The sequence below is a fragment of the Kogia breviceps genome, chromosome 4 (assembly GCF_026419965.1).
Source record: "Kogia breviceps isolate mKogBre1 chromosome 4, mKogBre1 haplotype 1, whole genome shotgun sequence".
NCBI classification, from domain to species: domain Eukaryota; kingdom Metazoa; phylum Chordata; class Mammalia; order Artiodactyla; family Physeteridae; genus Kogia; species Kogia breviceps.
In genome coordinates, this window is record NC_081313.1 from 31,235,942 (window position 1) to 31,262,114 (window position 26,173).

Sequence of the window (26,173 nt, forward strand, 5' to 3'; positions counted from 1 at the left end):
GTGACACGTGATGAAGTCAGAGCCATAGAGAGGCTGCGGGTGAGAAGGCAGCAGAATAGGGGGACCCAAGAGGAGCTGATCATATGGGAGGGCTCAGCGTGGGAGAACAGGGTAAGAGACAGTATATCCCAAGCTCTTTCACCCTCTCAGTGTCCAAAATTCGGGAAACATGGGATGAGTTTATAGCAGAGGTGGTTGGAGGAATATAAACTGAGGGATTAGACCCGGGCTCAGATGGGCAGGACAGCTGAGGAGAACTCAGCCTGGTTTTGTGGGTCCCCCGGTTTCCTCTCTAAGTGTATCTGCTAGCTATCACCACGATAATGCTGCATGACAAACAACCACAGAACCCCAGTGGCATACCACAAGATGTGCTGATTGCTTCCATGCCTCGAGTGGTCAGCTTGGCATTTCTGCTGATCCTGGCTGGGCTTGACTAGGCGGTTCTTCTGGTCTCAGCGGGGCTTGTTCACACGTGTAGGCTCGCTTATTGTCGCCTTGGCTGGGATGTGGAGGTGACTTGGGTGGGCTCCACCCTCCTGCTGGGACCCGTGAGCTAGCCTGACACGCCCTTCGCACGGTGATGGAGGAGGGTGAGAGCGCTGGACCTGAGGTCTAAGGCGTTTTACAGCCTGGGATTGGAACTGCCTCGCGTCACCATTGCCACATTGTGTTAGTAAAAGTCCGTCCATTCAAGAGATGAAGAAATAGACTCTGTCTCCATTGTGAGAGCAGCTACAAAGTCACCGGGCACAGGGCATGGATTCAGGGAGGGTGGAAAATTAGGGCCATTAGTGCAACCAATCCCCCACTGCAAGTTCTGCACTGTTGGGGAAATGGTGCAACAGGGATGAGGTGACCCCTGACAGGAGTTCATCCGTGCGGTCCCTGGGGCTGGGTGGAGGCCTGGGAGGTGGCAGTCACAGGCCCAGCGGGGGGAGCAGTGCCTGACTCTTCCAGCCCTGCCTGCTGTGCCCTGCTGTCCCCCCTTCGTCCACCCGCTGCCTGGTACCTGGCAGCCGTGTTGTCGTCCTGAGGAGGAGGGCCTGGCAGGGGATGGGATCTGCGCCATGGCTTTTGGGCAGCGGCTCTGTGCAGGGGCATGTCGGAGAAGGCTGGCTGCATGCTTGGCTGAAGGAAGAGCTTTGAGGAGGAGCCAGGGAGCTCGAAGGTTAACGCCATCCCTGTCCCGCCCAGGAAGGATATTATGAAGCCTGGGTTACTGAAAAATTTTTGTCCCACAATCAGCATCTGAGAAAATTCTCTAGAACCTCCCATGTGTTCTAAGCAAGGACGGCTGGGGTGCTGTCAAGAGGTTCCTTAAAAAACTACAAATAGAACTATCATATGACCCAGCAATCCCACTACTGGGCATATACCCTGAGAAAACCATAATTCAAAAAGAGTCATGTACCACAGTGTTCACTGCAGCTCTATTTACAATAGCCAGGACATGGAAGCAACCTAAGTGTCCATCGACAGATGAATGGATAAAGAATATGTGGCACATATATACAATGGAATATTACTCAGCCATAAAAAGAAATGAAACTGAGTCATTTGTAGTGAGGTGGATGGACCTAGAGTCTGTCATACAGAGTGAAGTAAGTCAGAAAGAGAAAAACAAATACCATATGCTAACACATATATATGGAATCTAAGAAAAAAAAAAAAAAGTCATGAAGAGCCTAGGGGTAGGACAGGAATAAAACACAGACCTACTAGAGAATGGACTTGAGGATACGGGGAGGGGGAAGGGTAAGCTGTGACAAAGTGAGAGTGGCATGGGCATATATACACTACCAAACGTGAAGCAGCCGCATAGCACAGGGAGATCAGCTCGGTGCTTTGTGACCACCTAGAGGGGTGGGATAGGGAGGGTGGGAGGGAGGGAGACGCAAGAGGGAGGCGATATGGGAACATATGTATATGTATAACTGATTCATTTTGTTATAAAGCAGAAACTGATACACCATTATAAAGCAATTACACTCCAATAAAGATGTTAAAAAAAAGGGGGGGGGGATGTTCTTGCTTTTCTTGCAAAAACTGACCTGCGCACCGGCATGTGCTTCCTCTAAGCTCGCCTGGGGGCTCTTTCTCAGAAAGGTCTGCGGGGTCATCTTTGTCCCCGTGCTGCCCCAGGGCCCGAGGAGCGGCAGCTTGGTGACCCTGTGACTCAGGCACCTCTGAGCGGCTGCCGGTCTCCCGCCCTCTTCTTTGCCTTCCATTTCTGGGCCCAGGCCTGTCCAGCCCCCAGGCCCCCCTGCAACACAAACAGGCCCTCTGCTTTCCACATGCCCACAGCCCGGGCTGCAGAGTAACCGGTGCTTCCCTTCCCGGCTCCTGGCCTCCCAACCCCCTCCGCCACCCACCTCTTCTCCTCTCCCCCTTGCAAGGAGCTGTCTCCTCCCCCGCCCCCCCCACCCCGCCCGAGTGGGAGGAGGAATCTCGGAAACGTGCCCGGAGCTGGCGGGGCCCAGTGCTTTCCACTTGGAGGAAGTGCTGCATTTTTCACCTTTCACCCAGAAAAATAGGATTCTCAGCAAGCTTGTTTTTAGCACAGAGAGCTCCCAAAGGAAAGAGAAGAGCGAGTAGGAGGGGCTCGCAGCCCCTCTCCGAGCTCTGACAGCCAGGCCCCTGGCACCAAGGCTGCTCCCCCCTGGGAGGGAAGCACCAAGGGGAAGCCTGGAGAGGCCTGGCTGAGGGGGGAGAATAAAGGCAGAGAATTCCAGCCCCACATGGAAAGAAGATTCATCCTTGAGGAGAGGGGCTTGGACGGAGCATTTACTGCTCGCTTCCCCGTCCCTTTCTGGACTCTTCTAGGAACACCCAGTCGCTCCCTTGCAGGTGGAGGGGTGGGGGGGGGGTAAGGTGTGTGCCCTGACACAGCCAGTCCCTTAGCTGAGAAGGGTGTGTGTTTAGCTTGTCAAAGGCAGGAAAGAAGAGCTCTAGGACTACCATCCAGGAGCCCAGAGGGACCAGGGCTGCCAGCACCGAGTCCAAGATCAGAATCCAAAGTAAGGGTTTTGTGCTGCTTTCGGCCCAGCCTGCGTAGTTACTTGCCAGGATGGAAAAGGGGGGTCATTCAACTGCATCAGCACTGGGTATTCTACAGCTCGCACTAAACAAACAAGGGAAATATCAGTGGCCCTGCCTCAGCCTGATATATACTCCACGGGGAGGCCGTGGAGTACGAGGTCTGAAGGCATTTCAGCTGGTGCGTCCTGGTGGAAGAGACAGGCTGTCATTAGGAAGTTCCAGTTTACAGGTGGCTATATTCAGGCAGCAAAATGACTAATCCAGTTCTACAGCACGGTCTGGCTGCTGAGACAGGCCCTGTGAGTAATTGCACTTCAACCTCATGTTCAAAGAATGTTCACATATTTGATCTCAGCAACAGCCCTCCTTTGATGACAGCCAGAGCACATGGGCAAGGCCAGTTTGACTCACAAAGACAAAAGCTGGCCAGAAAGACCAAGTGACTTGCTCCTGGTCCTACCACAGGACACAGCCACGGTGCTTCACTGTGGAACTTTTCTACTCCTTACCCAACCTTCAGTCAGATGCGGCGGCCCCGTGGACCCCAGGCTTGTTCGGGGGCATTCTGGGGCTCCCTCCGGTTAGCTGTCATTGGCAGGAGAGTCTTGTGGGTGAGGGGGATTTGGGCAGAGGCCAGTCCCCTAGTGTCTGCCTGCCGGGCTCTCATCACAGCTCCAAGTCTGCTTTCTTCCAAAGCTCTCCCATCGCAAGGACTCTGGGTTGAACAAATCTGAAAGCAGAGACCAGAGCCACTCCATCAGAGAGGGATTCAGGACCCCCGACAGGCAATGATGTCTGGGCTTGAAGTCTTTTCCTTCTCTCCTCTGGCTTCTCCACAAATAACCTCCAGCACTCGGGAGAGTTGCTGCGAGCTATTTCCAAGCAGCGATGTGCTCCCCTGGGCCCCTGCCCAGCCCTGGCCAAGCTGGGAACAGCAAGAGCAGGGCAGGCAGCAGGAAAAAACTCCCTGCCTCTCCTCCTCCTCCTGCCCTTGCTAAGACATCTTTATCCTAGAAAGTGCACGGCTCCCAGGAGCACTTGCCTTTTCCTGGAAAGACGTGCGAGGAACTATGTGTCTCAGCGCTTGGGCTGCGTTTGCTGCCTTTCTCGTTGTCTCTCTGACTTGCTCAAGATCCAAAAGGTTTACCAAGGCACAGAGATCTTTGAACACGTGGTGGTAAGGCCTCCCCCCACGTCCCAGCTGTCCACCTTCAAGCAAGGGCCCGGCCTGGGGCTCTGGCTGCCTCGGACAGCCTGGTGCTAAGGGGCTGCACCTCCAACTTGGCTAAAAGAGGACTTGGATGGGAATATCTGTGAGAAGGAAGGCCGGGGAGGCGCAAGGAATCTGCTCATCTACGCTCATTTAGGAAAAAAAAAAAAAACAACAACGGGCACCAGGCCAGAGGATTAGCTGTGGAAAGCCCTGTCAGGAAATTGGCTGAAGGAAAGTAGAGGCAGAGTAAAGGGACCCTCAGACAAGAGGACTGCGGAGGAGAGAGGGTGAGGGTACAAGGCCTGCTGCATGGTGACTCCCAGCCCTGGCAGCAGGCACTCCTTGCTCTCACAGACCTTAGGGTTCACAGGGCAACTGTGGGCAGGGTGGGTATGAAACGGGGGGCACTGTCCAGCAGAGTAGAAAATGTACCCACTAGTTGTCCAGGCCACATATTCGCCTCAGAAACAGAATACGCTGTGTGATCTCCTGGTCCAGCGCCTCAGAGGATTTGCCCAGGGTTGGGGCCTGATTCATGGTCACATGACTACCTCTGGCCTGGAAGCCTGGAGTCCTCGGAGCAGAGTTTGTTCGGAGGCTTTGGGGTTGTTAGGATGGGGTAGGGGTGTGAAGTGATTTCCCGGATCCTCACAAGCACGGCTGGAGCGGCCCCTCCGTGGATACTCACTGTATGCAAACCAACCTGGATGAGGCGCTGGGGAGGACGTGAAGGCCAGCGAAGTCTCTGCTCCTCAAACCAGCATCGGCCAGGCCTGTGGGGTCCTTGGAGACTCGGGTCCTCTTCCAAGCCCACTGGGCACCTGCAACAGGAGACCGTCTTTCTGAGAGGCCAGGTCTCTCTTGCGAGAGCTCCCCTGATTAGGTTAGGCCCGCCCTGTGCAGCCTCCCTTTTCCTTAACACAGGGTCGACTGATGAGTAACCTGATTGTGGGAGTGCCTTCCTGTCATAGGCACAGGCCGGGCCACACTCCAGGGGGTGGGATTGTACCAGGTGTGTAGAGCCAGGCCCAGGAGTCCGAGGGACCATCTTAGAATCTGCCTCCGCCAACCCTCTTCACCTCTGACCCCAGTCTCTCCCACCTGCAGCCCGTACTTCACCAGAGACCTGCTTTGTTTCCTTCACGTGCACTTTACGTCATGTGCTGTCCCATCCGAAGAATGTGCCACAGTCTGCTACTTCCCCAAACCATGAGCCAAACCAAGACTCCCAGGATAAGAGAACTTCTATTCCCAGAGAGCATGGCAGTCTTTTAAAATTTCTTCTTATATCAATAAATATTGCAATATCCTGTTTCCCCTGGGTCCTGGAACCGTCACCAATGACTAAGGGCCCAGCTTGGAATTCAGTGGATGAGCCCTGAGCAGCCCCCGCTGCAAGCTCCTGGCAGTAGAACTCTGCATTAGGTCAAAATCTTCACTAGTCACTCGGCGGTGAAAACCACATATGACAGCATAGGAAAGCTGGCTTGGGAGTTCTTGAGCATCAGGGGCCAGTGGCACCTAGTGTGAATTCACGTGTGGCTTCTTAAGGCTGAAAAAAATCAGTGCCAAACAGCTTCATCTGAGTTTTAAAGTCATCCATTATTTAATGAAAAGTGTTGAGCAGTACAAATGTCCAGAATGCTGAATTTAAAGAATTCATCTATACTTTGGAATCTTATATGTCCATGAAAGAATAATGCCATAAAATATCCTATTGATATTCAAAGATTTTCAAAATGTTATATAAAAAAATCAAGTTCCAAAATAGAATATACAATATAATTTTATATATATGCATACGGGTACAAACATACAAAAATATGTGTAAATATATATATACATACACATTCACATAGAAAAATGTCTGAAAGGACAAAAAGTAAAAGGTTAAAAATAGCTAATGCTGCATGAGAAGGTTGAGGGATTTTTTTTCTTTTTCCTTTTATCTATTCTCTAGCTTTTCTTCAGTGAGTCTATAGTGCTGATTTATTGTTCTGTCCACTCAGAATATCACCTTCCTTCTTTTGGAGGACTGGTCCTCTTCCAACTTGTGGTACTTGTGGAAGTGGCCCTTGAATAGAACTTCTGTTGGGCCACACAACTGGACCAGTGGTGGACACGTGACACAGGCCAGGCCAACCAGAGTCCTCCCTGGGAGCCAGAAGGAAGGGCATCCTCTTCTCTCTGAATGTAAGGCTGTAGACTTGGAGGAGCCTGAAACCACGGGTCCAGCTCTTCGGGGACGTCTGGCCTGAGAGTTTCGGGTGTAGAGGAGAGGTATGTGTCAGCTCTGGGTGGAGTAGGAGACTACAGCCCAGTGCAGCCTGCAGCAAGTACCAGGGCACCTGCCCATCAAGTAAATGCCTGGGAGATGGGGCACGGATTGTCTCCTAGAGAAGCAGACATGCGATTGGGGAAAGAGAGATGGGGGCAGGAACGAATTGCTTGATGATGCAAATTGTCACTTGGAAGGATGGAGAGAACCTGACAGAGAGGGTGAAATACATTTTAAAGCAGGAGGAGGTAGGGAATGGGCAGTGGGTGGGAGAAGGGCCCTAACCTGTGGTCACTTCCAGTAAAGCCCATTTATCCCCTAACTGCTCCTGTCAAAGAGATAACAGGATGAGGGCAAATCTCCTTTGAGGAGAACAAAGGGTAGCTGCATGCAACGAATACGATGAACAGCAGGATCTTCTCCCAGATGACCTGGGAAGATGCCTTCCTCTTGACCGGGGCATGCCAGCTCCACGAGGACTGCCCTGTCTTTCCATCCTTGGAGATTCTTCCACAGGCGTGTCACCTCTCTGTGAGACAACATTTCTGACATCTAGGGAAACATATTAAACTGCTTTTTCTTTCAAGGCGCAATGATTTAAAGAATATTCATCAAGCACTTGTGATGCGGCGACACTCCGCTAAGCTCTGTGGATGCAGCCTTTCAACCCCTGCTATCAAACGAAGCCTTAGGATTGTGCTTGGACCGCGGAGAGGTGGGCGTGCTGGGAAGGCAGACGACGGGGCTCCCAGGAGCCTGGAAAGACTTACTCTGAGCAGCGCCGCTTCGACGGAGATCGGAAGACGTTACCCAAGTGAAGAAAGGTGAAGGCTACAGCATCGGGTCCCGTGGGAAGAGATCCCGTGCTTTAATCAGCAGGCCTCCTGCTGGCTAACTCCCCTCTGGGTACCTGAGAGATGTCACTAACCTAAGGTGCATCTAAGCCAGTTTTAAGGCGTTTACATCTTTAAGGTGCTGGTCAGAAAGTCCAAGGTGCTCCTGAAGTTTCTCAAGGGATAGAGGAGCGTGAAACAACCCGACACCTGTTCTGTCGGGAGCGTTGTGACCGCCACCTGGCATCCCTGCAACTGCGCAAAGGTAGGTTATCAAGACCCCCAGCTCGGAGTTGAGAATGAGGTGAGAGGTGGAGGAATTTCTCCGGGGTCGCCCGGTAGTCAGTGGTGGTGAAACTGGCCGGGAGCCAGGGCTGCGCAGCTCACACGAGTGGGTGAGTGTAGGCTACATAAGACTGAAGACTTAATTTCTCCCCTTATGAAATTCTATTTAAGATCACTTCATCCTTTAAAATTACTGAGGTTTTGCTGAATCAATGACTATATTTCCCAATTCAAAAACTTGATAATAAAATTTTGATATATTTCTAGAATTTCAAGAAATGTTTAGGTTATCCTCAGAGGAAAACAATTAAAAACCATACTTTAAGGACAAGTATTTATTTAGTATGTGTTTTATAATGTTGGCTCCCCACTATCTGATTATTTTATGGTAACCTGTCTGGTAAATAGAACATAGATTTAAAAAAACTTATGGAAGGTTATATCAATGGCATAGCAATATATTAAAATATTAATAATGTAGTCAGAGCCCTATGTGATTGCTTCATAACCACTATAATTCTTATAAGATAGAACCAAAAGTATTAACAACAACAAAGCAGGAGCCACTTCTCCTAAGTGCTTAAAACAGGAGGAAAAAAAAAAAACCCAAAGTAATGCCCAATTCTGTCAGTGTAAGTTGTAAGAAAATATATTTATTTTTTCCATGACAATACTATGATAAAATTGTTAAATACATGCATGTTTTAAAAACAAACGTAAGTAACATCTTTAGAGTTAACAGCCAAGCATACTAGTTTTACATTTAAGGTGTCTTAGTAATAGGTTACTTATATTCTATGTTCTTGCTATTAACCATGTCTCCCAAAAGATATGGAAACTAAATTCTGAAATTATACAATGATATAAAATGTCCAAATTTTTCCTCCTAACAGCAACATAAATCTCCAAATTTTCATAAGGTAGAAAATACTTCAGTTGTCGTCTCTGTAAGCGGAGTTATTTTATACCATATTAAACTTGGACTTTTGTGAATCAGACTGAATATCACACAAATATACTGCAATCTATAGTTTGCTTCCTGCATATATATATTGAAATGTTTCCTGATATGATTAAGCATGATTTTAGGTACAGAACATCACAACTGATCATTCAGATTAAAAAAAAAGTCTGTAGTGGTAACATTTCAAGAAATGAGAAATGAAACAGTTCTGGATTTGCAGTTTCTCCCTATCTTTCAGCTACATTTGCACACACCTGACCAAAAATTAGTAAACAGTTACTAGTATTTATAAAAAACTGAAAATATTTAACATATAACATCCTCTTTAAAAAAACACTCATTCTACAGACAACCTTATAAAGACAAAAACTTATATCTGTTCACAGTATGTGTATTTTGTAAACAGTAATTCACTATAATGCAATTTTGAAAGTAAAAAATGGTAACTTCCTAGCATTATAAGGACCTCTGACTGTGGCCAGCTAATGAAAGAGAAAGAAAGGTAACACACTCCTACTAGGAAAACTGAGTGTTCTAAAATGACTTTACCTTTGGACATACCTTAAGGTGGCACCATCTCAAATTTAGGATGTGTCTCTATCCAGGCCAATCTTTTTCAAGCAATTCTGAAATGAAATGTAAGAAAATGCCTTGCTCCTTTTGGAGAAAATAATTGGATAAAACAAATCCCAATCCCAGGGTATCATGTAATACCTACCCCTCCACAACAGTGAATGGAATAGGGTTTCTTTTTGTGTGTTGTATTCATAACGTATTCACATTTTTCTGAAACATTATGTTGGAAGGAAAAAATTAAATTGAAGGATATATCATAAATAATGGGAAAAAGTATTGAAAATCAAACTGGGGACAGAGTATTTGAAAAAAATAATTTATGAAAATCATTATTCAGTACTGTTTTCTACGATCAACTACAAAAATACTAATGTTAAGGTTAAACCTAACAGTTAACTTGTCCATGTTTTTAAATTAAAATTGCATTACCACCTAGAAATCTTCCGAGCTTTTATAATATACCACCGGAATGCTGAGGAAAAATAGTTAAGTTCAGATATTGAAAGTTACCCATTTAAAATGGAGTAATTCTTAAGGGAAGTACATTTTAAATGTATAAGGAAATTCAATACATTTAAGTAAGCCATTCAATCAGGTATACAAAGTATTTTTGGCTTAAGTGCAGCATAAGGTCTATATTGTTAGTTTTTTTGTTTGTTTTAAAGTTCTGATTGGCTACTGCAAAGGCAATCTTAGGAGATATATGTAAATGTAATAAAAACCAATTCCTTATCAATTAAACATTCATTATTTTTCCCCCATTCACATCTCTCAATTTTTAGGGTATTCAGTTATAGCAACCAAAAAGTAAAGTCATATAAGTTATTACTGTTTTGAATTTGGTTAGTATTTAAGAACTTTTGAATTTATTGTTTCTACGTTTCTTCAACTAGGCACTTGCACATAGGAAAAAAAATTCAGAGGGTTTTCCCTCTTAAAAACATCACTTTTCATTTTCATAAAAATGTTGCAGTTAGAATTTGTCTTGCACAGGTAAATTCTCTTGATAACATGGACATGTATAATCCAAAATATTAACATTCTTAATAGAGGAAGAAACAAATGCTACCCATGGTTAAAATTAACAGAATCCTGTCACAACTCAGTATCATAATTATAAGGGTTTGGATATATTCAAATCACATCCCCTGAAATTTTACCATAAACAATAAAGCCTGACATTTCAACGAACAGAATGTTGTTCTTTAATCCATTATCAGCATTAAAAATAGTTCCTTTGTATTATAATTAGCATGAATATGATCATGAAATAGTTAAGACAAAAGTACTAACTGAAAAGGAATAAAAATCTCACCACCCTATTGAAATAAGAGGTTTAAATATTAATAGCCCTGGTACATAATCCATGGAGGTATAAATAGACCAAATTCAAAACAAGCCATTAACAATCGTACTCTAAGGTCATGTCTAAAAGCTGCATTTCCATGTAAGTTTAGTCACAACTTATTTTCTTTTGTGAACGATTTTCTTCTGGATATAAAAAATAAAGATGGGCATGGTACCATGAAATGTTGTTTCAACAGGAAATACCAGTTTAAAATAATGCTTTGAAGAAAGAGTTTATCAGGAGAATGAGTGCTTTTCCTAGTCAGTTAAGCTCACAGATCAATGTGTTGTTGATTTACTAGAAACACTTGGTTGGTACAAACATGTCCCACGTTGTGTACCCATCAAATAAAAAGATACTGTGAACACTTAAAATTAGGTTGGAATAAGACATCTAGTGATGCTTTTGCATGAGTCTTTCTCAAGTTTTCAAACTGCGGAGTCACTTCTAGAGTAGATTTGAATCTTCAAGCCAATGGTCTCAGATCTACACAAGCTAGATCTTGACACATACCACCTTTCAGGAAAACTGTTGAATCTGCACATTCTGGGATGGAACTCAGTCAAAAAAAATTGACTGAACTTCCATTGATTAGCTAATGATCCTACATTTGACTTCTGAGATGCCCAATTTTATACTTTCAAAATAAAGTTAAAAAGGCATTTCATAAAAGATACACAAATTTTAACATGGTTTAAAACAGAAAACAGTAAAAATTAAATAGAAAAAAAAAGTTTTATCTGGTTATGTGCCTGAGCAGTAGAAAAATTTCAGATAACATTTTCTGCATATTGACAGGTTAGGGAGTACTTTCATTTCAAGCTATCATAAAATTGATTCCAAATTCCTTTTGGAAGAAAATGTTCCCTAGTCTCCTTCACTAAACTACATCTAATTTTCAAATACAGAAAGGCCTGTAATGTTCTTTAAATATGGACGGTATGAAGACAATTAAGAAATTACAGGACTAATTTCCAACAAGAATACAAGTTGCATGAAGGTTTAAGAATGTGACTTTTACCACAGCTTCTGAGAGTGCAAGACGAGTAGATGTTCTAAATGCAATCCTTCAGATACATGAACCATGAAGGCAATGCTGGTATGGAAAATGAGGCTGAAACTTTTCTGTGAATGGCTGCCTCTGTGTCTAAGCTGCAGGAACAAAGCACCTCTATCACCTAAGCACATAAACACCCAATTCAACTATCCAGATACTCAGGCCACAATGTCAAATCCAGGCATCTACAGGTTCAGCACACTGAAGACTTCACTCGTATACGGATGCTAATCCATGCAATACATACCTTACAAGGTCTGTCTAATGTCAAAAGCCTAGCTAAGTCTTCCAAAAATACTTTTAGGTTAAATATCGTTTATTTAAGATGGCCACTCACAAGAGAAATGCAGTCAAAATGACCACCAGAATCTCCTCCATTCCTCACAAGGGAAGCTTGATCTGAAACTGGCTGATAAGTTAACTGGCTTGTAGGAGATGTGAAAATGTATCCTTTACACAGCACTAATCAAGACATAATGGGGAAAAAAAAAGACATAATGGGATATACTTCTGCTTCAGACATTTAGAATTTTCTAACCAATGATTGGGCTCTAGTTGGAAACTTTAGCAGGAAAGAGGGGTTTCCCAATTATTCTCCCAGTCAGGAAGTGCTGGGGGGAACACATCTAGCCTCCTCTTCTAAGCAGCCTTTAGTTAGCCCTCCCCCAGAAAGAGGAGCTAATGTGACTGGACAGAGAAAGGCCCTATTAGACTACCTGTCACCCGTGTGCATGGTCCTGGCGCTGACAAACAGTGCACGTTTACCAGGGTCTCCAGTGCCACAAGCAACCAGAGATATGTGACAGAGGGTGTTTTCTCTCTCCCCAGCTCCCTCCCCTCGCCCTGTCCCCATGTGCCCAGGTGGGGCAGGGGTTGGGAAGTAATCCCTTCCCATCTGCAGAGCAGGTCTGGCGATCCTCAATTCAACGGGAAAAGATAAGGAAAACTGTTTTGACCTCAGACCTAAACCACACTCTTCTAAGCATATCACAGGTTATAAGGAGCCTGCCCAGACTAACAGAGCGGTAACTCTGCTTCTCATTAACCCAGTGATCGATCGGACAGTGTATGGATCTCCAGAGGCAGGGGAGAGGTGAGCTGCACTCTGAATCTTTTTCATGCAGAAAAAGCTGTGAAGTCTTAGATGGAGTGATAGGACTCAAGAGCCCCAGTGATATTCACCATTAGCCGAGCAAATGAGTCATAATGTAGGTTAGATAGGGCTCTGGATACAGATGGTCACAGTTGAAACGCATATGCATTAATGGCAGAGACCAAACAAATCTCTTCTGGCCTTTTCCCCTTACCTCAGGTTAGTGGAGTTTAGATCAGTAAACTTCTACCTTGGCCAACACTTATCCTAAAGAGAGGAGGTACACGATTAGTGAATTTTGATGGGGAAAAAGGCATGAGTTGAGGGCAAGAGGGGTGTGGTAACAAGCTTCTGCAGGGAGAGAAGGCAGGCCCAGGTCTGAGGGTCTGGGGTGGAAGCAAAGGGAAGGAGCCCAACAGGAGAAATAAGAAGACAGAGGAACTGTTTACGGGTGGCTCTGGTTTGATATAATTTTCATTGTTGAAAATTTCTGTGAGCTATTATGTAGTTTTACTACACTATTTGTATACATAATTAATTGTATTTCACTCTACATGTTCATATATCAAGAAGCTAAGGAATTTAACTTAATCCTAGCAATTAAAATCAGGATTCATAAACAGAGTACCTAAACAGACTTTCTCCCTTGTCACCCTTATTGTGGCTTTTTCCCACAGCATGGTTTTTACAACGATACATTATGGGCTAGAAAAAAAATAACTGATCCAGTATGTGCAAACACATTACAGAACCTCAGATGATTAAAAAAAAAAAAAAAACAAAAACAAAAAACGGCATATCTTGACTTCTTTAGATCTTCGAAATTTTCAAGTACTTTGGCCTTAACTCAAAATACATAGACAACCTGAGGGCAGGGAAAATATACACTTTTTAGATTTTCAGTTTGCTTTTCCAAGAACCACATTCATTCTAGACATCACTTATGAAAACCAGCAGTGGGCAGAGGATGCCGTGAGGACACAACTCTGGACGACTCCCAGAGCAACTGCTGCACCTTTAATACGGGTATGCCCACAGATTCAAAGCCATCTTATGATATTCCACATAAAATAGCCCTTGACTAACTGTCCCTATAAGAAGCTTTATCTTTAGTTTTACATGTAAAAATCTGAGGACTGAATCAGATAGTCTGGACTGATGACCCTTTAAGAGGGAGGAACTGCTAAGATGCACAATGAGGAGGAATACCTGCTAGAAGGTGTCAGAGATCATCCGTCACTGGCTGGGCAACCAGGGCTCAAAGCATGGTCTTCTCAGGAGGGACTGAGGCCAATCCAAACTATACAGACGGCTAATGCCACCAGATATTGCTTAGTAGTCGTCTCAAATAGTAAGTCACTGGAATTACATGCTCATGAGGATTACTGAATTTGCTCATATATTTATAAAGCTGACTGTCACCAAAAAACAAAACAATGAATTTTTTTAAAAAAACTTAAGATCTATAGTCCTAGAAATTTAGTTTTAAATATTAGGGTAACCTAATAAGGGAAGCTAGCATAAAAGCTAAAAAATAATGGAACGGTGTGAAAAATCTTCCAAAGCAAGAAAACATGATTCTGATTTGAGCTGGTCAGTGTCACGCTTGTTTTCCAAGTTTGTACCCCTGAGAAAACTGTTTGATAACCATTATACAGTAGGCACAGAAATCAACATACTTTATCAAACAAAACACTAAATAGGTGTTGCTGTTGATACATTAAAAATTATATTAGTTTTCTTAAATGCTGTGGATAGAGAATAATGTTAAAAGTTTTAAAATCTGTGCTTGCTTTTCATCTAGAATGGAGCAAATGTCAGGCAAATAAACATCATCTGTTACTCTGATGTTTTTCTCCCTTGCCTGCAAATCTGCTTACAATTCCATAAGGTATATGCATGAGAAAACCTGATGAACAACAGAACAGAATACAGTGGCTGTGGGATTTGTTTTGCACGTAAGGACCAGGCAGTATCCGTTATTGAAATGCTTCCTAAAGGTAAAGCAATGTGAGAATTCTTTGGCTCGAATCACAAATAGCTCCAAACTGTGAGTTGTGTGGACTGAATTTCTGAGTTACTGTGTTTTGGCTTTGAGACCACAGAAGCACATTAACACTTTCAGTGTAACTTGCATGAGTGAAGTCCACCTCGCTAGCAACACTTCACAGGATCCCTCCAAGGCGCCCAGTGCTGACCTGGCAACAGGAGCTCATTGAGATGGTAGACTGAAGTGACAGGGAGACACTGTTAATCGTTTGGTTTGTTCTGAAAAAAGTTTGTGAAGGACCAGCCTCCTCCATTAGATTTAGGAGAATCTTCATCTTTAGGAGGAATCAAAAATTGTCGGGAGTTAATGGAGCATGGACTTCCAAAAGAGACAATTTCACTGTTGCTATCTGTGGACCTAGGTGAGTCTGGAGATACTAAGTTCCAAGTATTTACATTTGCCTGAGGTCTGTAACCTGCAGTTTTGTCTAAATCATCATCTGCAGCCAGATCTTCTACAGTAGAAGTAACGAGGAGGTGCATTTGTGGCTTATAGCCTGTCCCCCCTACAGGGTCGTTTTCGGGTTCTTCCTCTGGTTTTGCCTGAGGCTGGTACATGGACTGAATGTCAATGTAAATGACTTGTGAGGCCCCTCCGGCTTCATCCGCTCCTGGGTTCACTATCTCTTCCTCAATGACCGGTGGACAATAGGATACAACCACATGGTTTTCCGGTTGCACATCAGTGCTATCTTCTGGACGCTCAGCTACTGGAGAAATTATTTCTGTATCTTCTATTTTAGGAACTGTTGATCGAGTTTCCAGAACCTCAACATTATTTGGGGTGCAAGGATTCATTTCCAATGTTTTAAGAGCGCTGTTTCCCTAGAAATAAGTTTTAAAACAGGGATTAGCATGTCACGAAAAGCTGCTGCAATGCCTCTCCTACAAAAAGAAGCATTATTTTATACTGTTTTTCACAGCTGCTTATAAAAATGTGTCTCTACTATTCTGTAGTGCATACTAGAGCAAAGCTACTTTATTTTCTACATATCAATATTTTCCTTGGTCTTAATAGTAGTGAAAAAAAGACCATGTACAAACAATTTAAAATTAATAATTTTAGAAGTTCAGCAGATGTTCAAGCACCGCTATTTTCTCAATTACATTTTACTCTGGATGACACTGACATGTTAAAAACTTTTCACAAAAAACTAAAAAAAGGAAGTGAGTACTTCAAAGGTAAACGTAAGAAAATAAAGGATTACCTCACAGACACTCTTTTGAAACTGTAAAGCTTTACAATTTTCTGGATTTGGAATATCAGGGTAGAAGGTTTCTTTAATCCTTTAAATAAAGATGATTAAGTACATTTAATAATGATAAGATTATCAATTAGACAATAAATAAGTTAATAAGTTATCAGGCTTATTTTGACATTTCATATGAATACTCTAATGAATATCTGAGATAAAAATGGAAAGTCATTTTCAGCGTGATCAGTCACTAGAGTTTTCAATATAATGCACTGAGAGGTTCCTATCTGAAAAGCAGAAACAGTACTTCTATTCCTAGAACTACAGTATCTTATGTATCTTATGGAAATGGAAAGCAAAGAATTAAAATGGTGATTGTGCTATCAAGTCAAAAGTCAAATACGGGGCTTCCCTGGTGGTGCAGTGGTTGAGAATCCGCCTGCCGATGCAGGGGACACGGGTTCGTGCCCTGGTCCGGGCAGATCCCACATGCTGCGGAGTGGCTGCGCCCGTGAACCATGGCCACTGAGCCTGCGCGTCCGGAGCCTGTGCTCCACAACCAGAGAGGCCACAAAAGTGAGAGGCCCGCGTACCACAAAAAAAAAAAAAAAAAAAAAAAAAAAAAGTCCAATACGGGCATTACTCATGACCAAAATATTCATACTGCAGACTGGATTCAGCACAGTCAACTACTTGGGAACATGTTTGCATCATGTAGTTCTCTACTGCTCAAAACAGGCTCTAGATTATCAGAAAAAGGAAGGCTATTTAATCTTGAGCAAAAACTAAACACAAACAAAAACGAAATTTGCTTAGTGCCCTATCATATTTATAGCTGTTAAAAAACCTTTATTATTTGAAATTCCTGCAGGAAAAAGAAATGTTAATGTAAGTCCACAATGCTCTAACTTCTAAACTATCTCCTAACTTTATCCTTTTTTTGGTATTGAAATCATGATTTTGGGTACTGAGAATATGGTTACCAAACAGGGTATTCTACAGTTCTAAACGGTTACTATTTTAATTTACAAGCCAGGATTGCTAGAGTACATTCTCTTCTTTATCATGAATGCCGGCATTTTTAAGGCCAGCGAGGACAGTCTATGCATGAACATAGCCAGATGCCACCAGCCCAGCCCAGGACAGCTCCTGCTGGCTGACCACGAGGCACTCTCTCCCGAACCCCGCGCTTACCCCACCTCACCTCACTCAGCTCACACCACTCCCTCGGCTGCTGCACCCAGACACACACTTCTCACTTTCTCCAGAAGATCAAGCTCTTTCCAGTTCCTGGGGCCTCACAGAAGCTATTCTCTCTGCCTGGCCCATTCTCTCCCTCTCCTTCCCCCCGGGACCCTGCTGCAGTGGAGCTGCCACGGAAGCCTGACCACCTCCTGTGATGTGACTCCCCGCTATTCCCCTCACACCGCCCGTGCCCTTCCCAGCACCCACTCACTATCGGTACCCATGTATTTATTAACTGCTTATGGGTTTCACGTCCATCCTCCCCACTATCCTATAATTCTAATGACCATTCTTATTTAGTTCACCACTATGTCCCCCTTCACATGGGAGGGGTCATTCTTATTTGTTGAATAAATGACCAGATTTTCTAAATAGGTCACCAGGACAAGTGATACCTCAATCATTAAAGTACATTTAATCTTGCATATAGCTATTGACCTATTTATGCCTGTAAATATTTTTTTAGTACAACTGCTATTACTTTAATTAGTAAATATAGTAGGGAAAAATTGACACTTTTACTTTGTTAATTTTAAAACCTTTAAACAATGTGCCATGTTCTTGCCTAATATTAATTCCAATATTAATTCTGACCAATACAAATATTTTTTACTACCTTGTTTCCACCAAAAGTTGTACTTATTTTTTAACACATAAACTAAACAATCATGCCCTTGAGAACAAAACAGCAAGAGTAGATCATTACCATTCTCGTTTCCGATAGCAAAGGATACTCGTTACCACTCCGACAATGACAGCCACTGCCACTGGGACGAGAATGGCGATAATCAGTCCCACAGCTGAGAAGAGAATATTGCAGATATTAAAATCTACATTTTTAGTATGAACTCTAGAACAAATTCACACTGTAAGATATTTAAGTCAGTAGATTATCTGAAGAAAAAATCCAAACTGATCCAGGGAAACTGAAAAACTATTAAAATATAACCTTAAAAAGTATTGTAATAGTTTTTATACTGACACTTAAATTCTTCAGAGGAGCGTTTCTCTACCTTGGCACTACTGACATTTTAGGGCAGATACTTCTTTCTTGTGTGTTTTGCAGGGAGGAGGCTGTCACATGCACTGTAGGAAGTTTAACAGCATCCTTGGGCTTCTAATGACCAGATACCAGTAGCACCAACCAAAAATGTCACCAGACACTGCCAACTGTCCCCTAGGAGGCAAAAGCACCCCCAGCTGAGAACCATCTCCACATGGTCCTTTATTTAAGGGCATGTATGAACTCCAGCCCAGGGCTAGAGAATAAGCCCGTGATCAAATGAAAGTTCTTTGCTGCTGACGAGCTAGTCAAGTCCATCACTCTTCTCTACTTTCCATCTCAAATTTATGAGTGTTGTGCTTTATGCTTTTTTTAAAGGCTATTTCTTACATTCTTCCCTGGATATGTCAAAAACCACAGAATATTTCGGGTAAAAAAATCTTAAACCAGTTGACCATTATATAAGTTCAACATGAATTTAGAACTCTAGACTTCAGAGGTACTTAATTTCTTAAGTACGCATTAGGCAATAACTGGTAAGAATAAATATGAAGTCATCTCATGGCCTTTCAATACTGACCTCCACCCTCTATAAAAGTGTAACAAAATGTGAAATTTTAAAAAGGGGCGTTCCTATATAAACAAAAATCACTAGAAACACAATGCACTTAAGTTCAGAAAGCAACTCGATGACAACATTTAACTCACAATTTTCCTTTGTCACCACAAACATGCTCTTCTCTGGCCCCATTCCTCCATCTGTATAGGCTCGCAAGACCAGATGGTAACTTGTTTTACCTTGAAGATCAGCAATTCTCAGTGTCTTCTGGGATATGTCGGTAATATTCTTAACCTTTATGTCAGAACGACCTATTTTTAAAGTGAAGAAGATTATTACTGATCTCTATACCATTTTAATCACATGGTTACTCAAACCTGTCACATTCACATCCTTTTTAAATGAGTCTGAATGCTGGTCACCTCCAGGGCCAAGGCCCGTGGAGCCAGCCAGAGCCATGTTCAAGTTCTACCTCTGCCAGGTAGTAGCTATGTTATCGGTACCTATTATTTAAACGCCTCCGAATCTGAGTTTCTCTAACTATGAAATAGAATATCACGACTTAGCTCTCAGGGCTCTGTGAAGTTTTCGTGCACATTCTCTAGAATAATACCTGGCCTATAGCAGGCAATCAATAAAAGTCACTTCTTTTTCTGTTACTAAGAGCATGAAAACCCACCAAAACCAAAACCCACTGGGGCAGGGACACTGTCACTCGGGCTGATCATGCCTGTGAGTCAAGTGAGAAACTCAAGCAAGCAAGATCATAAATCAACAGAGATCGCTCCAAACCACGCAGGAAACGAGGCAGCGCATCTGAGTTCTCAAATGAGATTAGAGAGGACGCCCTTGAGCCATTTTGAAAGGAGATGTGGAGAACTGTTTAAATTATTAAACTATTTTTAAAATTTTAACCAAAAGAATGCAGTTTAATAGCTTAAAACTAAATCGTACTATATGGCTAAAAACAAAAAGTAGCAGTTCCATGCCTGCATCTTTCCCCACCACGAACAATCACTTCAAAATCAAGTTACCGGTCTCTTTGGGTACTGACTTCCATATTTTGAAATACACTTAAATTGGCAGTGCTTGATTTTTAAATATTAGACAGTTCTAACACACAACCACTACGCCTTCTCCCGCTGAGCCCACGTCATTCACAGAGAAACATCAAAAAATTTGGTAACTTCAGTGTTCACACTGTAATGATCATATAAACACAAATTACTACAAAGACAAACTGCTTGGTATGATCATGTTTCCTTTCTTATTTTTCTGTTGTTGTAACTGCTTTTCTTCCTTATTTGCTTAATGTACCCATTACTGATTCGTCCAACACCCTCCAATGAATATTCCATACAAGTTTCCACGTGGTCCAAAACAACAACATCCCAGGGCCGCCGCTTCCCCCAGCTGCTGCCCACTCCCCCCAGGCTGCTTCCTGGGGTGTCTGCTCTGGACTGGAAATCTTCTAAGTGCTCTCATCCTAGAACTCCCTGCCCCACTATTTCCTCGTATTGACACACACTCTTCTAGGAGCTTCTGGAGAAGGGATACATGGGGGAAGTAATATGTGCAGCCTTCCATGTCTAAAAATGTCTTCATTCTACACTCATAGATAGTAGTACAGATACTACTGTATCTGTAGATAGATTGGCTGAGTACAGAATTTTAGGTTGAAAATAATTTTCACTATTTTGAAGATGTAGCTGCGATATCTTCTAGGATCTGGTACATTGTTGAGAGGCCTGATACCATTCTTATTCTTGATCCTTGCACAAGAGATGCTTTTCTGATTGTTTCTAGGATATTTTCTTTATATATCAGGTGCTCTGAAAATTCATGGTGACATACTTCAGCATAGATCTTTTTCTCTATTTATTTTACTGTCTGTTTAATGGCACCTTTTACTATATATACTGAGGTCTTTCCGTTTGGGGAAATTTTTTTCTTGTGCTATTACTTTGATAATTTCCTTCTCTCCATTCCACTCTTCTCTCTTAACAGAACTCTTAAAAAGGAGGACAGTGCAGGTCTGACTCAAACTCCAACTTTCTAATCTTTTACCTCCAAGTCTTCTCCTTTGCCTTTGTCTCATTTTCAGAAGAATTTCCCCATTTTTCATTTAATTTCTCCACTGGTATTTAATTCCTTAAAAATTTCTTTGATCACATTTTTAATTCTGAGGAATTCTTAACTGTCTTCTGTTTGTTCCTTTTTATATCATGTCTTTTCAATAAATACAGTATATGTCAACTATCCAAGGACAGTTTTGTTTTAAATTTCTCTGTTTTCCCACATTGCATCCATTTCCTCTGGTTTCTCCCAGTGTCTGTCTTTCAGGTTAGAAGCTTTCTCAGTCATCTGGTTACCCCTGGCTACTCGTCATGTTCGAGAGTGAGCCCCTAAAAGGCTCACTGGAAGCCTGGTGTACATAGGTGGGGTTTACTGGTGGGTGGGCTTCACTTATATCACTTATATCATGGATGAGGAGTGACCAGGTGGGTTCCTGGCTTTTCATTGGGATAATCCCCCAAATATCAGCATCTTTTATGTCTTTCCTCAGGAGCCACTTACTCTAATCCTCTCATCTCCTGCCCAGAAAACAGGCCTAGCTGAAGATGTCCTATTAAGCAGGTGGGAAGGAGGAAGAGGGAGAGTCACACGGTTTGCTACAGTGTCCCTTGTCTGGAGGCTCTCTGGTCCAGAATAAACCTCTTGTTCTCATGCAGGGGAGAGAGCACTCACGTGAGCTACATGAAGCTGGTGTAGGACTTGGGGGTTCTAACTGCTCCTTACAGACTTACAATCAACTCCCGCTGTTCAGCCCAGATTCATCCGAACCATTGGCCTCCACTTCTGGCGCTGCAGGATGAACCAAATTACTTCTCACTGATGCCCAGCTGTCCACCTAGACTGCCCTGCCCTCCACTCCTCTAGGTCACTCAGCCCACTTCCACACCCAGTGTTTCCAAATCCTCTTTTGTGCCTCTCCAGTTCTCTGTGTCTTTATGCATTGTTGTTGTTTTTTCTCTATTTTGCTCTAACTTTAGTGACCAATCCACCCTAACCATAAGTCTACATGTTAGAATTTTAACTGGTTCAAGTGTAAAATTTCTGAGCACCTGAGGGAAATTACAGTAGAGTCTGGATGTTTGCAGAATCTGATATTTAGGGTTTCCCTCAACTTTGAAGGTTCAGGAAATGCAGAACTTAGTGGTCTGGGGGAGGCTCATGTTTACGCAGCTGCTCTCAGGACGTGACTAAGCTAATGCCCCGTTGGTCAGCATCTCCCTGTGGCGTTGTTGTTCTCTACTTGTCAGGCATTAAGTATAATTAAAATGGTTTCTTTCCAAGGAAAGGTCATTAAGGAAAATAAAAGCTCTCAAATTGAAGACATGATACTCTTGTGTTGTTCAGCCATGAATAAAAAGCATCTGACTTCCGACAGAAATGTAATTCAGGGTTTAAAGTCAAAAGTCTGCACAAACATTTCTGTATTTATAAATTTGAGGATTCTCAAAGGTCTGTGGACATACACTTACCACTTGTCAAGGACTGACTGTACTTTTTAAGATTTAATAGATACACACATCCCCAATCAAGTCAATTAAGTCTCCTAGCTCATTAAGGTCGTGGCTCACTGTGTGGATGGCTCTTTGTCAGATAAAAGGAGACTCTGAAGCCATTCTTTAGGTTCCTGAGTTTTCTCCTCCATTAGTTTAAGTACAGGAAGACCTTTTTCTTTTTAAAGTAACCTTCATAAGATGTTATGTTATGGATCATGCAAGATTAGAAAGAGATGGTCTCTGTCCTGTGGGGCTCACAATCAAAGGCCTCAGAATAAATGATTTCTGAAAGACTACACGCCATTGATCACATAATAAAATCTTAAAAATCTCATATGCATCAAATGACTGCATTTTCACTTCCTTATTTTTCATAGTGTTCTGGAAATGTGTATAAACTACTCAGTAGCTTCTTCTTTTTCTTTCCTCCTCTTTTTTTTTTTTTTTTTGTAGTTAATAAAGTACTTCTAAGAAACAGTATACTTATTCTAGTAATTTACTTACCTGATTCCAAAACCCTCATCTTAGATGTGTCTCTCTCTCCTTTTTCAAAGTAAAATAAATACCCTCTTAAAAAGCCTCTAAGCTCTTCCACAGGAATTTCTTCCCATTTCACTAATATCGAATCTGCAGTTGTATCCTCAACAGTAAAATTTGGTGCAACAACTGGAGCTGTAAAAGGAAAAAAGTCAATAGCTAAAGGAGGGTTTACTAATACAGAGCAAGACATTAAGGTTTAATGAGATTTCTAGCCTCAAAAATAGCTAAACTTGTCATTAGAACTTTATTTAATCATAAGCTTTCACAGATATTATCACAAGCACTTTTGCTGTGAAGATACAAAGGCAGAACTTACAACTTTCAGACATAAAACATATCTAGGGAGGTAACCTATGCAAAATCTTTAACTGGCTACTAGAATAGCCTTTACTCATATTTCCCCTCTTTACTGATAGTCTTGAATAAGTTAATAGTCTTAAAACTTTGTATAAGTGTAAACTAAGTATTTTTGACATCCAAATAAAGATTTAAGTTTCTTAACAACAACAGTAAAGTTATGAAACATAAACATTAAACAAATGAAAAATAAGTAATTATAAATAATTTTAGTTACCATACAAATTATTTTTCTTCCTTGAACTAATAAACATCTCAATCTATTTTTCGAATTCAATCTTAAAACTGATGTTGCTGTATAATTTCTCATATTACCTTGAACTCTAAGAAAACTTAACCCATTTAACTTACCTAATTCTTCTACATATCCAATTATAGAACGTAGTAATTGATATCCTTGATTTCTGCACCCATACACGAAAAAATTATATCTTACACCTGGTCGAAACTGATCTATAAGGTGAACACAACCAGTAAATGTTCCTAAGTACATATTACTATGAATATCTATTTTAGAAATATCAAATTTATAATAACTCACTTTGAAATTTCCAAAGCTAATTTTAAAAAGGTTACAGAAAATCCACATTTTCAAAACTGGTAAATATTCAGAGTGAAAACTGACTCAACAAAAAGTAAACTCACTTCTGTTGTAATGAAAAGTTTAGTATTATAACATGACATCACCTTGAAGGGAAAAAATGGTAATCAAGGCTTCCCTTTTGTTCCTGCAAATTAAGCAATGGCAACTCCTTCCCAGATTTTGTCTAGTGTCAGTTTTCTAACCCATCCCAGTCCCATGTCATGCCTCTGCAAAAGCCCTTCCCTAACTAGTGTTATTTGTGGGTTGGAAAGAACCCACTGCTCTTCCCTTGTTCCAAGAAGCAGATAGTAAAATGTCCACTCTACTTGGACACTTCAGTGTTAAAGGAAATGGGCCATAGAGTCTATTCTACTTTACAGCATCAGCATTTAGTGCCCTTGAGTTAACTCCACAAGACATACAAGAGAAGCACCTTAACTTCGATCCAAGTTAATCACTGTTAAATGCCTTCTTCATACAATGCAACGTGTAAAGTGTTAGGACCACAGAGGTGGATATATAACAAGGCCCCTGGCCTGGAGCAGCAGTTGGCAGAGAGGTGGCAGGACAGATAAGGAGGGGTAACCATAAGACCCTGTGTTGGACTAGAGGGATCTATCACAGAGCCTGTGGCCCCTTCAATGAGGGACCGAGTGAGCCTAAGTTCAGAAAAAGCCACCAGGAAGTGATATTTGAACAGAGCCTTGAAGGGTACTTAGTAGCTCACCTGCAGTGATCAAGGAAGAAGACACTGCCTGGAGGGAAAATGGCAGCCTATGGGATTGCATTTAATTTGTGGAATACAATTATTCTAGTGTGGTTAAAGCACTTGCTCTCCGATTCAGAACACCAGTGGTCTGCAGGCTCAAAAGTGAGATGGTTACCTCTAAAATCACTCTGCAACTTTTTCTTGGGGGGACAAGTATACTTGAGGTTCTGATTTTACACCACATGTATGTTAGTAAATCTGTACCTAGTTTTATATTATGATTATGCATACCAATATTCTATACGGTTCTTCCACTCTAAAAAGAAAAAGAGCCTGAGGGGTTAGAGCATCAGGAATGTGTTTTGAGATCATAAAAGAGAGAGGACAGTTGAAAGAGTGGATGACTGAATAAGAAAGGAATAGGGAATGTGCAGGTTTTGGCCACACCCTGTCCTAGCAGCAACAAATAAAAGACAAAATCCCCAGCCACTTAAAGCTCTGAATTACTTTAAAGTTAAATCCTGGTGTGATCACATATTAGTTTTGTGACCTTGGGCAAGTTACCCAACTTCTCGGAGCCTTTGTCTTCTGAGCCACTACAGGGCCTTTGTTCACCTGCCTCAGCATCAAAAGTCCTCCTGTTCATCCTACAGGTCTCAGTTTAAACTCACATCCCAGATATTCCATCTAAAGAGACGCCTCTTCACATCACTCCACCCTGCCCCAGTCCGTTCTGATTATTCTCAAAGCCCAGGTAAGAAAGGAGGGAAGAGGGGTCAGAATTTATACAGAGTATACTACAACTGTGTAAGGCTCAGGCAGCTACACATGTTGCTGGTTAGTGACGTAAGCTGTAAAAAGGATAAAGGCGACCATCAAGTCATTGGCTAATTATTCACGTGAAGGAGTCTGGCTGTATTCCAAGTAGAACCGGAAAATAATCTGAAGCCATGTATAGGGATCCAATGACGGGGACTCATCCTTACCATTTGACAGTGAGCAAAGTACGTGAGCAGAAGGTGTTGTCTGGGAGAGAAGAGATCAGCAGCTGCTTGCTCTCCTGAACTTCACTAACACGTGAGAACCCAGAGGGGGAATGACGTCAAGAAGCTTCACTACCAACTGGTTCCAGAATTCCCACAGGTAAAGGCACAATCCACTCTCACCAGTTACCCAGAAGGAACAGTGATAGTGGAGAGAGGGCCAGAATTCCAAAGGAGAAGGCTGGTTCAGCCTGTAGGTTACCACACAGCCCTCCTGGCTGCGTCATCTCAAGGGCAGCCCACCACGCAGGGCGCGCGGCTCCTGAGCGTTCAGGCACTGGGAGCCACCCCTTCCCTGCAACGTCCGCCCCCTGCCCTACATCAGGGTACATGGTAACGGCTGCAAGTCCTTTGTGCTCAGTAACCTGCGCCCTGGGCAAACAGGGCAAAAGGAGGGTGAATGACATCGTTACAATGGTAAATAATGCTGTGTTGAACACTCAGGTGTAAATCTGTGCTGCTCTCGGATTATTTCTTAGAATAAACTCCTAGACAAGTAATGATGATCAAAGCCTATGAGTCGTTTCACACACATACTGCCACAAACTACCTTCAAACCAATCCACACCCAGCCCAGTGGTGAGGGGAACAGTCACTGCATTGCAACCAGTCACTCCGTAGATTGCTCTTT

At 42.6% G+C, this 26,173-nt stretch overlaps 1 protein-coding gene across 4 annotated transcripts in view; it reads right to left on the minus strand.

The window, feature by feature from the left end:
* Nucleotides 1–1,414: 1,414 nt before the first annotated feature.
* LIFR (LIF receptor subunit alpha) overlaps nt 1,415–26,173 on the minus strand; it is a 92,331-nt gene continuing 67,572 nt past the window's right edge. For 2 of the 4 annotated variants that reach the window (XM_059060244.2, XM_067030888.1), the window contains exons 15-20: nt 23,559–23,660; nt 22,815–22,982; nt 18,891–19,052; nt 17,886–17,979; nt 15,947–16,025; nt 14,396–15,563 (exon numbers count right to left, since the gene is read on the minus strand). In XM_059060244.2, coding sequence (XP_058916227.1) covers nt 14,940–15,563; nt 15,947–16,025; nt 17,886–17,979; nt 18,891–19,052; nt 22,815–22,982; nt 23,559–23,660 — 1,229 coding nt within the window. In that variant the 3' untranslated portion in view covers nt 14,396–14,939. Of the gene's footprint in view, nt 3,773–4,958; nt 5,077–9,176; nt 9,242–14,395; nt 15,564–15,946; nt 16,026–17,885; nt 17,980–18,890; nt 19,053–22,814; nt 22,983–23,558; nt 23,661–26,173 lie in introns of those variants that run through there. The other 2 variants (XR_010840104.1, XM_067030889.1) reach the window with 2 other exon arrangements.